At 46.9% G+C, this 14,233-nt stretch overlaps 1 protein-coding gene across 1 annotated transcript in view; it reads left to right on the forward strand.

Moving 5' to 3' along the window:
• The first annotated feature begins 1,820 nt into the window (after positions 1–1,820).
• Positions 1,821–14,233, forward strand: part of ADIPOR1 (adiponectin receptor 1) — a 35,821-nt gene continuing 23,408 nt past the window's right edge. The window contains exon 1 of the mRNA XM_082246770.1: positions 1,821–2,030. Coding sequence (XP_082102896.1) covers positions 1,893–2,030 — 138 coding nt within the window. The 5' untranslated portion in view covers positions 1,821–1,892. The remainder of the gene's footprint in view (positions 2,031–14,233) is intronic.

Raw genomic sequence — 14,233 nt, forward strand, 5'->3', positions numbered from 1 at the left:
TGTTGGCTGTGTAGTATAGTATGTACTTAATACTCGATTGGGGCTCTTTTTGCCTAAATTACTGCATGGAGGCAATCAGCCTGTGGCACTGCCGAGGTATTAAGGAAGCCCAGGTTGCTTTGATAGTGACCTTCAGCTCATCTGCATTGTTGGGTCTGGTGTCTCTCATCTTCCTCTTGACAATACCCCTCAGATTCTTTATGGGGTTTAAGTCAGACAAGTTTGCTGGCCAATCAAGCACAGTGACACCATGATCATTAAACCAGGTATTGGTACTTTTGGCAGGTGCCAAGTCCTATTGGAAAATGAAATCAGTATTTCTATAAAGCTGGTCAGCAGACGGAAGCATTAGTGGTCTAGAATTTCCTGGTAGAGGGCTGCACTGACTTTGAACTTGATAAAAGTACATCCCAAATAAATGTATTAAAGCGGAGTTCCACCCTAAAATCAAAGTTCGGTCCATCTTCTTGCTCCGGGTCACCTGCAAAACAAATGGATAATCGCAATTTTTTTTTTTCTTTTTTTTACTTACCTTGTTTATAAGATAATATACTTACCAAACTTCCTCTTCCTCCCCACGGCGGCCACGGCGATTTGTCACTTCCTTGCTTGCAATTATTCCTGGGAGCTGAACGTCATCGCTCCCAGGAATCAATGCGCCTGCACTGGCCCCGACGACCGTTCCGGTGCAGGCGCTGTCATACCTTGCTATAAACGGCTTCTGGGCATGCCCAGAAGCTGTGCAGGGATGACGCTGCAGCCCGGAAGTGACGGCGGGGCTGGTGCAGGCGCATTGATTCCTGGGAGCGATGAGCGATTCTGGGACGGAAGAGGACACAGAAGAGGATCGCGCTGGCTTCAAGCTGCCCACACCTGAGATGGCAGCGCTGGAGAAGACATTTTCAAGGTAAGTATTTCTTCTTGCAGGTAAGTGCAACCCGGGACAGTTCAGAGGCTATTCATTGTGGAATGCACTAGCCCTTACTGTCCCGGGGGTATTTTTATGTATTTATTTTTTTTTTTTAGGTGGAACTCCGCTTTAAAGAATTATAGCATATACTCACAAATGGACAAGATGCAAGCATATTACAGGCAGTCGCCAGTCCTCCAGACGGGCATGATGATGGCACCCCTAAACTCCTCCCTACGCGTTTCATCCTATTGGACATTTTCCAAGGGGCTGCTATCTTACTATATAAAGTGCAAGTGTCTCTGCATCCAGTCCCTGTGCCTGTGGGATTGCGCTACTGCGCATGTGCCCCATGGACAGCCATTGGGACTTGGAGCGCAGAGACTTTGGCCGGCCGGCCGAAAATGTTGAAGCGGCGGGTGTGTGCGGGCACGCGTCAGGTGCACGCTCGCACGCGAGAGCCGCTCAGTCAGCTCTGCGCGTGTCCCCGATGTTGCTAGGGCAACAGGGACGCTATGCGCAGAGCTGGCTACGTCATGCGGCTCTCGCGTTGTTAGGAAAAAAAAGAGATAAGCGAGAGCCGCTCAGTCCGCTCTGCGCATGTCCCCGACGTTGCTAGGGCAACAGGGATGCAGAGCTGACAGGCTATAATTTTTCACATTTTTCTTCTTTAACATTTCTAAAGAATAAATACAATAAGATAGAAATCAACTGCATGGTTGTCCACTTTTTTTTGTACTGGAACAAGTCTGTTTTTACAAATGTTTGACCACATATGTTCTAGCGTTTTTTAATTTAACGGGCTTAATGTCTAGTAATTAATGTTCTTGCTATATCCGCTTGCAGTTCATCTTTAAGTGTACTGAACAAAGCAATATTTCAAATTTTTTGTTTTTGTATTTTTAGGTTAAAAGCCCATACATAGAGAGAAAAAAGGTGACAACCAGCAAAGTTCTCCACCACCCCTTGGTAAACAGGCCTCATGGCCACTTGCAAAGCCTCAGGACAAGAAGGTGGCTTGTCCAGCAGCCCTAGAGTTGATGCTGACGATTTGGAGCTGACAGAACTGGGACCGCTCCTTGAAACAGGAAGAGAAAGAATTGGGCAGGCTGCAGGCTGTGTGAGTAAACAAACTACTTTCTGATATTAAAAAATATATAAAAGTAACAATTAATACTGTAAGGATACCAAGTGCTGATATCCAGCAAAAGCAGTGTTATATTATAGTATTGCTGTTGATGTAAATGATCTGGTTCCCAAGTAGACATTCTACACCCCAGAAATTCTCCAGTCTCTGTGGCTTGTAGTGTAATGTATCAAAAAACTGAAATTGAAGCCCCACACCACTGATAAGAGATGTAGATATAACTTTATCTTTTTATTTTAACTTTAACCACTTGCCGGCAAATCACATACCTTGCATCATTTGGCTTCAAGTGGTTGTAACTTTTTTTAGAGCCGACGGTCAGCTCTCTTAGCAGCGGGAGGGGACTTCCTTCCGCCGCTCGCCTGGGCTTTCCAGTCCCAGCAGGATTAGCTTTGATCGGATCTCGGCTATGGTAACCCTGAAGCGACGTCATGACATCCCTTCTAGTTTACTCAACTGTGCCAGTTTTCCAAAATAAAAAGTATTGAAAACCGCCGATTTCAAAAGGAGGGGGTTGGGGTATAAGACCCCAGATCCCTCCATAATAAGTACCTGTCACGTGCCTATTGCTGTCACACCAGGGATGTTAACATTCAGCAAAAAAAGTTATGAAAAAAATAAATAATTAAAGGGACAGTGTAAAAAAATAAACAAAAACAAAATTTAAAGCGCCCCTTCCCTTTGTGCTCGCGTGCAGAAGCGAATGCATTTGTAAAAAGTGTTCAAACCACACATGTGAGGTATCGCCATGACCATTAGAGCAAGAGCAATTTTTTCTAGCCCAAGATCTCCTCTGTAACTTTAAACCGGCAACCTATAAAAATGTTTAAATGTCGCCTATTGAGATTTTCAAGTACCAAAGTTTGACGCCATTCCACGAGCATGCGCAGTTTAAAAGCATGACATGTTGGGTATCTGCTTACTCAGCATAACATCTTTCACCCTACACAAAGAAATCGGGCTAACTTTTTTTTTTTCTTTTATTTCATTAAAGTTTTTTCAAAAAATTGCATTTGAAAGACTGCTGTGCAAATACAGTGTGACATAAAATATTGCAATGACGACCATTTAACTCTCTAGAGAAGCGGTCCCCAACCTTTTTGGCAATGGTGATAGAAAATTATGCCAAGGCTCGGGGGGCATGCGTTTTTTATGCGGGCGATTTGTCGGGGCAATGGCACTTCAATCATCAAGGCACCATGGTTAATATGGTGTCAGGATGATTGAAGCACAATATTTCTATTATCGTATTGTAATATAAAACTAAATAGTTCAACTCCCCATAATTCAGAATCAGTGGTAGACCTGAGTGTGTCACTTGCCACCAGATGCAGCTTGTCACTTGTAACGTCACCTGCCTTCAGATGCAGCTTGTCACTTGCCATGTCACCTGCCACCAGATGCAGCTTGCCACTTGCCACCAGATGCAGCTCATCACATCACCTGCCTTCAGAAGCAGCTTGTCACTTGCCACGTCACCTGCCTTCAGATGCAGCTTGCCACTTGCCACCAGATGCAGCTCATCACATCACCTCCCTTCAGATGCAGCTTGTCACTTGTCACGTCACCTGCCTTCAGATGCAGCTTGTCACTTGCCACGTCACCTGCCTTGAGATGCAGCTTGTCACTTGCCACGTCACCTGCCTTGAGATGCAGCTTGTCACTTGCCACGTCACCTGCCTTGAGATGCAGCTTGTCACTTGCCACGTCACCTGCCTTGAGATGCAGCTTGTCACTTGCCACGTCACCTGCCTTGAGATGCAGCTTGTCACTTGCCACGTCACCTGCCTTGAGATGCAGCTTGTCACTTGCCAAGTCACCCGCCTTGAGATGCAGCTTGTCACTTGCCACATCACCTGCCTTCAGATGCAGCTTGTCACTTGCCACGTCACCTGCCTTCAGATGCAGCTTGTCACTTGCCACGTCACCTGCCTTCAGATGCAGCTTGTCACTTGGCACGTCGCCTTCCACCAGATGTAGCTTGTCACTTGGCACGTCGCCTGCCACCAGATGTAGCTTTTCACTTGCCGCGTCGCCTGCCACCAGATGTAGCTTTTCACTTGCCGCGTCGCCTGCCACCAGATATAGCTTGTCCCTTGCCGCGTCGCCTGCCACCAGATGTAGCTTTTCACTTGCCGCGTCGCCTGCCACCAGATGCGGATTGTCACTTGCCAAGTTGCCTGCCACCAGATGCGGATTGTCACTTGCCACGTCGCCTGCCATCAGATGCTGGATTGTCACTATCCTGCAACAACAGTGATAGCAGGGAAAGAGGCTTCTCTCCCCAGCTTTTCAGCACATGTGAGGGCGGGCAGTGGGAGGTGATGTAATCTCTCTGCTACCCACAGCTGCAAAGTAAGGGCTGGAACTCGGTGATGCAGGGCAGGCAGTGAGATGATGTCATCTCTCTGCTCGCTATCCCGCCCGGCCACTTGCTGGCCCGATGCCCCTATGGCCCTGCTGCAAGGAGGCCATGGCCCAGTATCGTCCCACGGCCTGGTGGTTGGGGACCCCCACTCTAGTGTCTCTGCTGAAAAAAAAAAAAAAATATATATATATATATATATATATATATATATATAATGTTTGGGGGTTTGAAGTAATTTTCCAGCAAAAAATACTGATTTTTTAACTTGTAAGCAACAAATGTCAGAAAAACGCCTGGTCCTTTCCAAGTGGTTAAAAAAATCTCACTCATCAGAGGCTGAAACGGGGAAAAAGGTCCAACTGTATGGAGGCTGGAACTGGTACAGAATCTAGCTGAACAATGGTTGAGACAGAGGGGACAGTGACAGAATTGTATGGGTTCAAAAAAAATTTTTGTCTGGACATTAGTCCTGTGGGTAATTACAGTGTTGACAAGGTGTCTGAGAGGTTACCATAGGTAATAGGGCTGTGAAAAGAGCCTTTGGGTGCCTCCATGTTACAGATTCTGCTTGCTCTGCTGATCCCCGCTGAGCAGGGGGATGACAGGTCTGTATCCGCTCACTGTTCAGAGCGGACACAGACTCAGTCCCACTCTCTATGGGACCACCTATCCGCCAGACGGATGGAAAATAGGACCACTATCAGTCTGGGTTTTGCAGGCAGGATCGGAACAGATGGCAGTGGGTGTTAGCGAACAAAGAGACACTAAAGAAAGGAGAAAAGGCATTGCCACCATAATGGTCCATACACACGATCCGAAAATCGGACGACAGATCGTTCGTTTTTCTTTGCATGTTAGTAGAATGTCAAAAATTTTGAGTTTACTAAAGTTACGAAAATTCTCGTACGACAGAATAAAAAGTCGGAAGTGATGTAATGTGTTGTAGTGTATTTTCGAATGACAACTGTACTGATGAAACAAAAATCGTATGAACTGGTATTGTACGAGAAAAATGTCCATGCTTCTCCGATCGGATAATATAAGATAAAATATCGTGATCGCTTCTCTAAAGCTGTGTACTAACGATCAGATTATCGTACAGTCACTTCGAAAGCTGTATTTTTCATCCAATTTTCGGATCGTGTGTAAGGGCCGTTAGGTTTACCAGACAGAATCCGTTCACACCAGATTTGAATCCAAAGCTGCTCTGATAAAGGAATGAGCTACATGAAAATATTTCAGCAGCTTCTCACTAGTTAAATCCTGCAATAGCCGGAGGCATTATTCTCTATTCTCTGATGCTACTAACACATAATATATTACCTCCTTCGGATGCATCTTGACACTAAAAAGACAGTAAGTTCTATAATCAAACACCTCTCAGGTTCCAAGTGCAGCTAATCTGGTCATTACTGCCCTCCATAATATGGAAGAATACCAAATGCTGATAACCAGGAAAAGCAGGTAAGATCAGATCTATGTAGCTGTACCAAGGAGACTTCATCAAAATGAACTACAAATATAAAAGGATTAAATAACAGTAAAAAAAAAAACACATCAAAAACCACACCCAACAGTGAAGGACATGTGACAAGTGAACTTATTGAAAAATTACCCTTACAAAAGGCGTATGATACACTATATAGAAAGCAAGCGGGGAGCTCGGGTAAGAGGGGTCAGGCAGGAGGTGCAAGCAGCAGGAGAGACAGGTCAGGAAAGGGGCCAAAGTGGGGATCAAGTACGAGGGGGAACAGATAGACAGCAGGATCAGGATAACGGTTTCAAGGCAGCACATTTTTAGAGTAACAGGTACAGAGTCAATATCACTAGTTCAAGAATAACAGTGTTTGACACAGTGCAGAATGCTGTGGAAAACTAAAAGAGGGGGTTAAATACCCTCTGAACAGCCAGCATCAGGGGCTGACTAATTACTGGGACCTTCTGGGAGACACTCATCAGTGGACACTGAAACTACACCTTTCAGGTTTGAGGACCGCAGTTCCAGCATGAGGAGCTCTGGTTGTGCTGGTAGGAACATATAGGTGTTGTACTACTGAAACTGTCTGCACAGACTGGCAATTTGTTGTGGATTGGTGGACATGGAAAATAATCTTATTGATACAAATCAGTATCTGTAAATAAATAACCAACACTCTAAATAACTTTTCAACTCTGCATCCAAGGAGTACCAAAGCAAACTGCCACAGATAAGCTTCTGGCAATTTCGTTTGTTTGCCCACAGACAGGCAATGGTCCCCCTAAAAACAGCATCTGCTTATCCACAAATACACATGGACCCAGTGCAATATATTTTGGACACATTTTCCTACGTGACAAGATACATTTCTCTTTTAACTAGACAGAAAATGCCAGTCACACAGATGTCTTTGATCACTTACTGGGGAGGAACAGGAGACCTCCGGGTTGTCGTACCCATGGGGTGAAATTGTTCCTTCCTTTTTTTATTTGCTGGGTGGGTACACAGGTATTTCCAACCAGTTGTAAAAAATTTTTGTGCAATCATCAGTGCTTATGTTGGTTGAATAACTTATGTCTATTATAACCACATGAGTACCAGCCTGTAATATCTGTTTATTACCAGGTCATTTTTCAGTTTTTAGAGCTGTCAGTTTGACAGACAATTACTCTGTCATACGATATACCTTTTTGAGTTTTATAAAATTATTTTGAGTCAGAGATTTTTCTTTTTGGTGGCATTTAATAACCGCTTTTTCTCTATCGCTCATTGACAGACGTAGTCTTCTTGATTCTCAAGAGCTGGGTTATGTTGTCTCCGCAGGAGTAGGACTAGGCAGAAAGACAAAACGTTCTGGCTCCACCTTAGGGGCAGTCCCTGAGGGTATATCCTCCCTCTCTCTGCTACAGGGAATCAGTTTTTTTCTGTCTAGTCAGGAGTAAGGACCTAAGCTCCTTGCTGGGATCTTTTTGGTCCTGGCAAGATTTTTTCTTTAGAAGAAATATTTTTTAGGTAGTTTTTTCTCCAGTGTTTTTCCTGTGAGATCTTCAAGCAAAAAACGCCGGACTGGGCGACACTAGTGGTCACCCCAGCCGGCCTACGAGCGCGCGCAGACCATTGCATTGCGCTTGGTCGGCCGCGACACATTCAAGTAAGTATGCGGGGCCGGGCGACGGGCTGGATGTTGAGATCCAGTGGTCACCCCGGTTTCTGCCTACGAGCGCGTGCAGACCAGAGCTCCGCGCTGGGTCGGCCGCGACGGAGTCCCAGTGGAGGGACTGACCTTGCGAGTTAAAAGTCTCGCTTGGACGCCAGGAACCTGAGAGTCGAGGCGTCCGGAGTGGTCCACAAACCCCCACCCCGGTGGAGAGGGTATTGTGAAGAGAGGGTGCCTGTCGGTTCGGTATGGTGAGTAAACGTTCCCTTTTTTCTTTCCTCGTTATGAGGCAGTATGAATTATGGGCCCCTCCATACATGGTCAGTATATATCTGACACTAAAAGTCCCCCTTGTAAATACAGTATGTGTTTGTGGGAAGTGGACTTGGTTTGAGAGCTAACACTCTACCCAGCAGACTGTAGCATTACAGCAGACATAGGAGGTATAATCCTACCTTATTTGTAGTGTATCTCCTGTAGATCTATCAATCGCCACTCAGCAGAGATGCAGGTGGATGTGCTGGGAAAAACGATTTCGGCGGTCCGCCGCCATTTTGCCGTAGACCAGGTGCATGCATGTCCTCAGGTCACGCCGGCCGCCATGTTTTTGGAGTCTAATGTCTCCTATATGGGGGCGGCCATGTTTCATGAGCCCAGCTACCTCGTGGAGAGCTGGGAACGCCGGAAGGCGTACACAGGGGGCGGAGCCACGTCCTTCTACCCGGGAAAAAGCAACAGCTCCTTCCAGTCTGTAAAGACAGACGCTGACTGCAGTTGGTTGGAAACTTCACTGCATCGGTTGGTGAGCCTTGGGGGTCCCTCTCTCTCTCTCTGTGGGATCGAGAAGCAGGTACTCTGAGGGGCGCTATTGCGCTAGGGGGAGACACATAAAAAAAAAAAAAAAAAGAGGTATTTTTTATTTAAAAAAAAAAAAAAAAAGTTTTTTTGTGTTTTCTGGCAAAGGTGTCCTGAATTATCATGGACCCTGCCACTCATGTATCTCCTCCGGATCCCCTCGAGGGGTCTGCGGGATCCTCCAGCACCCCACTGACGATTAAATCATTGTCCGCTATTATGGAAGCTTGTGTCCCGGGTGTAAGTGGCTTGTCAGGGACAGGGCGCAAGTAAGCGACCCCCGCCTAACCCCTTATTATCTGAAACCTCGGATTCAGACTCTGAGCCTATTTCTGCAGTTGCAGGGACTTCATCTGGTATTGGTGTCTCGTGTACTGTCTTTTCAGACAGTGAGGAGGATGTTTCGGCATCAGCCATAGCCAGAGAGGAAGCGTTGGTAAACGCACTCATGGTATCTGTTCAAGAGACCTTAAGATTACAGGGTATTCCGTCAGAAATAGCTGAAACTGAAATCCCTTTTGGGACTAAAAACGCATCTAGTGGCGAAGGTTTTTTCCATTGCCCAAATGTTTTGGCAATCCAATCAAAGAAGAATGGAGTCTGCCAAAACGCATTTCTACTATTTCTAAACGCATTAACAGGCGTTATCCGTTTGAGGAAACCCTCATTAAGAAATGGACAGAACCACCTGTGGTGGATTCACCAATTGCTAGATTGAATAAAGCCACGGTTATTCCTCTAGAAGACGCTCCGTCTTTTTTAAAGATCCAGTGGATCGCAAGATAGAAGCTATGTCTCGCACCAGGTTTACCTTGATTGGATCAGCTTTCAGACCAATAATTGCTATTGGTCTGGTTTCGCAGGCTGTAACTGTATGGACCAAGTGGTTACGCCGGGACCTAGAAGAGGTCCCTCAGGCGGTATCAGATTTGTTGGAACAGATGATACAGGGGTTACAGTTTGTGTGTGATGCGGCGTTAGACGCCACTTCATTATTGGCGCGAGCATCTGTCTCAGCGGTGGTTCTCAAGCGTACACTGTGGCTAAAAGGTTGGTTAGCCGACCAAGGTTCCAAAAAAGCATTGGCTAATTTCCCCTTTTTAGGAGAGCGTCTATTTGGAGCCAACTTAGATGAGATCATTAAGGATCTCACGGGTGGAAAGAGCACCTTTTTACCGCAAAATTTTAAAGGTAAAGGAACTCGTCAAAGACGAGGGCCTTCTTTTTCTGCTCACAAGAGGTTTTTTCGTCCCGCGGGTGAAAAAATTAAGTCCTCCAAAGCTCCTGCAGGAGGCGTCAGGGGTCGTTGGTCGGGCAAGCAAAAGCCCGCCCCCTCTAGACCTGAAGATAAACCGTCCAAAGCCTGAAGGTGCGCCCCCCACCCATAACTGGGGTGGGGGGACGTCTTCGCCGGTTCCCGGATCCATGGCTTTCCAGAATCCCGGACAGATGGGTTTGCGAAGTCATAAGGTCAGGGTACAAGATCGAGTTTCGATCTCTCCCACCGGCGCGATTCTTCCCTTCCAATAGCCGACTATCCCCGGATCGTTTAGACAATCTGTGGAGAGCAGTCACAGATTTACTACAACAAGGAGTGGTAGTCCACGTTCCTTGGACAGAACGCTTTCAGGGGTTTTTATTCAAACCTATTTACAATACCCAGGAAAGAGGGCAAAGTGCGTCCAATTCTGGACTTAAGGGCACTCAATTCTTTTGTCTACATAAGAAGATTCAGAATGGAGTCCATTCGCACAGTAGCAGCCTTTCTGCATCCAGGGGATGTCCTAGCGTCCATAGACATCTAGGACGCATATCTTCACATTCCCATTTTCGCAGGACATCAGCGGTTTCTACGTTTTTCCGTAGAAGAGAACCACTATCAGTTTGTGGCGTTACCTCTCGGTCTCGCCACGGCTCCGCGGGTCTTCACGAAGGTGTTGGCCCCAATGTTGGCACTTCTGCGCCAAAGAGGCATATAGATTCTAGGTTACCTAGACGATCTTCTGCTTCATGCAGAGTCTCCTCAGACCTTGCTACAAAACATAGAAATTACTATGATTTCTTTACAGGAATTCGGGTGGCTGGTGAACCAGCAAAAGTCATTTCTGGTTCCCACCCAGAGGCTCGAATATCTGGGTCTAATTCTAGACACAGTCAGGACAAGAGTTTTTTCTTCCGGTAGGGAAACTCCGAAAGATTCAATCAGCAGTCCACCAACAGCTGGTCTTCCCTTCGGACTGCATGAGGGGTCTGGGGTTGATGGTGGCTTCCTTCGAAGCAGTCCCATTTGCCCAGTCCCATACCCGAATTCTTCAGCAAGAGATTCCTCTCAGATGGAATCGGAATCCGGAATCCCTGGACAATCAGATCCGATTGAGCAAACAGACCAGAGAGTCTCTGGTCTGGTGGCTTCGGTCTCTGATGCTCAGCCAGGGAAAGTCATTTCTGCCAATATATTGGACGACAGTGACCACGGATGCCAGTCTATCCGGATGGGGAGGAATTCTCGGTCAGTTATCTGTCCAGGGACTTTGGTCCCCGGAAGAATCCAGGTTACCGATAAATGTATTGGAACTGAGAGCGATCAGACTTTGTCTGATTCACTGGACCGAGCAGCTCCAGGGCAGCCCGGTTCGGATCCAGTCGGACAATGCCACGGCCGTGGCTTATGTCAATCACCAGGGGGGCACCAAGAGTGTCCGAGCGGCCAAAGAAGTGGCTTGCATTCTTCGCTGGGCGGAACGATTTGTTCCAGCAATCTCTGCGGTGTTCATTCCGGGGGTGGAGAATTGGCAGGCAGATTATCTCAGCCGTCAGACCCTGGATCAGGGGGAATGGTCCCTCCATCCAGACGTTTTCCACCAGTTGTGCCTACGGTGGGGCACCCCGGATGTGGATCTGTTGGCATCACGATTCAACAGGAAAGTTCAGAGATTCGTGGCTCGCTCCCGCGATCCTCTAGCAGAAACCGCAGACGCACTGATCGCCCCATGGGGGCAATACCAGCTAATGTATGCCTTCCCTCCTCTTGGGTTACTGCCAAGACTTCTTCGCAAGATAGAGGAGGAAGGAATTCCAGTAATCCTAGCAGCTCTGGACTTTCCTCGTCGAGCTTGTTACGCCGACTTGGTCAGACTGATGGCGGACGTCCCGTGGAGACTTCCTCTCAGGGAGGATCTACTGTCTCAGGGACTGATCTTCCATCCTGCTTTACGATCGCTGGTTTTAAACGGCCTGGTTATTGAGACCCAGGTGCTGAAGGACAAGGGATTGTCAGCTTCAGTTATTCCTACTCTAGTTAAAACAAGGAAAGCGACTTCCAGAAAGATTATCATCGTACATGGAAGTCTTATATTGTGTGATGTGAATCCCTTGGGTTCCATCTACATCTTTATTCGGTAGTCCGAATATTGGCTTTCTGCAACAGGGAGTTGAGCAGAAGCTGGCCTTGAGTGTTATCAAGGGTCTGGTTTCAGCATTTGCTATCTTCTTTCAGAAGCTTTTGTCTACTCATTCCTTGGTGCGGAATTTCATCCAGGGGGTGCGACACCTGGCTCTGCCAGTGCACGCGCCGTTACCATCCTGGGATCTTAATTTGGTGCTGTCGGTTCTTCAGACACCTCCCTTTGAAAATATCAAGGAGATTCCCTTGCCTACTTTATCCCAGAAGGTGGTCTTCTTGGTGGCTATCACTTCTGCACGCAGGGCGTCAGAACTGGCTGCATTATCCTGTTGTTCCCCAGATCTGGTGGTTCATAGGGATAAGGTTGTTCTTCATCCGAATCCATCCTTCCTTCTAAGGTGGTTTCAAAGTTTCATTGAATAAGGACAGTGTATTGTCCTTCCTATGTCCTTAGCCCAATCATCCTCGAGAATTTGCATGGCATTCCTTGGATGTAGTTCGGGCGATCAGGATATATTTGAATACTACGGATTCAATTTGTAAGACGGATTCACTGTTTGTGATCACGGATGGCCCTAAGAAGGGGTTGCCTGTTCTGCTGCGACCATCTTTAGATGGATCAGACAGACGGTGGTATAGGCTTATTTTATCTAAGGGTCGGGTCCCCTCATTCCCTGTTAAGGCGCATTCTACTCGGGCGCTAGAGTTTCCTGGACCTTCCGCCATTAGGCGTCAGTGGTTCAGGTTTTCAAGGCGACTGTTTAGTAGTCGGTTCATACCTTTACAATATTGTACAGGCATACCCCGTTTTACGTACACTCACTTTACGTACACTCGCGAGTACGGACATGCCCCGAGAGTGTACGTAAAGTGCTTCGCAAGTAAGGACGTTCCGACATTCCCGCGCCGCGCAGCCGCAGTATACCCTGGAGTTGCGAGAGGCCAGGTTCCTGCCCAGAATACGCCCACAGACAGCTCGCCACGCAGCCGCAGTATACCCTGGAGTTGCGAGATACGCCCACAGACAGCTTGGAGTTGACCCCCAGCCATCCGCGAGTTGCCTGCCAGCCATCCCACAGCCTGGAGTTGCGAGTGAAGAGGCCAAGTTCCTGCCCGGAGTAGCCAGGCCCCAGTTACCGCCAGCCAGGCCCCAGTTACCGCCAGCCAGGGCCCAGTTACCGCCAGCCAGGCCACAGTTACCGCCAGCCAGGCCACAGTTACCGCCAGTATGTTTATTTTAGTTATCAATGCATTATTTATATCAGTTATGCCTCTAAATGACTATTGGAATGTAGTACATGCATTGAGAAGTGAAAAAAAGGTATTGCTTCACTTTAAGTACATTTTCGTTTTACATACATGCTCCGGTCCCATTGCGTACTTAAAAGTGGGGTATGCCTGTATAAGGTTTATGTGATGGCATCGTCAGATGCCTCTTCTGGCTGCAAGGTTCCTGCAGGCCACTGTTTGAGGAGACTGTTGGTCTACCTCGAGGATTTGTGGGGTAGGTCTCATCTGTTTACTCGATGAGTCCTTTGATACTTCTGGTTGGCTCCGGTTGGGCCTTCTAGATTGGATTTTGATTCTGTCAATCCCACCCCTCATTTTGTGGCACTGCTTCTGGATGTCCCAGCTCTTGAGAATCAAGAAGACTACGTCTGTTAATGAGCGATAGAGAAAAATGGATTTTTGTAAGATCTTACCGTAAAATCCTTTTCTCTTAAGCTCATTGACAGACGTAGTACCCGCCCCTCTATCATTGAGTTGGGTTGGGTTAAATTCTCTGTACTGCTTTAAAACAGAACTGATTCCCTGTAGCAGAGAGAGGGAGGATATACCCTCAGGGACTGCCCCTAAGGTGGAGCCAGAACGTTTTGTCTTTCTGCCTAGTCCTACTCCTGCGGAGACAACATAACCCAGCTCTTGAGAATCAAGAAGACTACGTCTGTCAATGAGCTTAAGAGAAAAGGATTTTACGGTAAGATCTTACAAAAATCCATTTTTTTCCATCAAATTTTGAAGATCAAAAAAAGTAGTTTCCCTTATTTTCTGTTTAAATAAAAATGCTAGAATAGTATGAAAACCCCCGACACATGACCCTTTTTTGGAAAGCATACACCCCAAGGTGATTTCATTTTTTGCCACAATTTTTGGTGGGTAAATACAGAGCTTTCTAAGGGGTGCTAAACCTATTAAAGAGCGAGGGCCATCTTAGTGATTTAATAACCAGTCGCAGGCCATAATGCACTATTCAATTTCCCATAGTTCCCATTGTCCTGAGCCCCATATAGGGCTGCTTTCACACTTATGCGCTGCAATTTACCCGCAGCGCGGGAGCAGTGCTGTGCACCTGCGGCTTTATTGTGTGTTAGCTGCATTGAGCCATAGACTTCTATTACATCTTGTGGTTGTGGTT

This window comes from Pelophylax lessonae, assembly GCF_965119305.1.
Source record: "Pelophylax lessonae genome assembly, chromosome: 2".
NCBI lineage: Eukaryota > Metazoa > Chordata > Amphibia > Anura > Ranidae > Pelophylax > Pelophylax lessonae.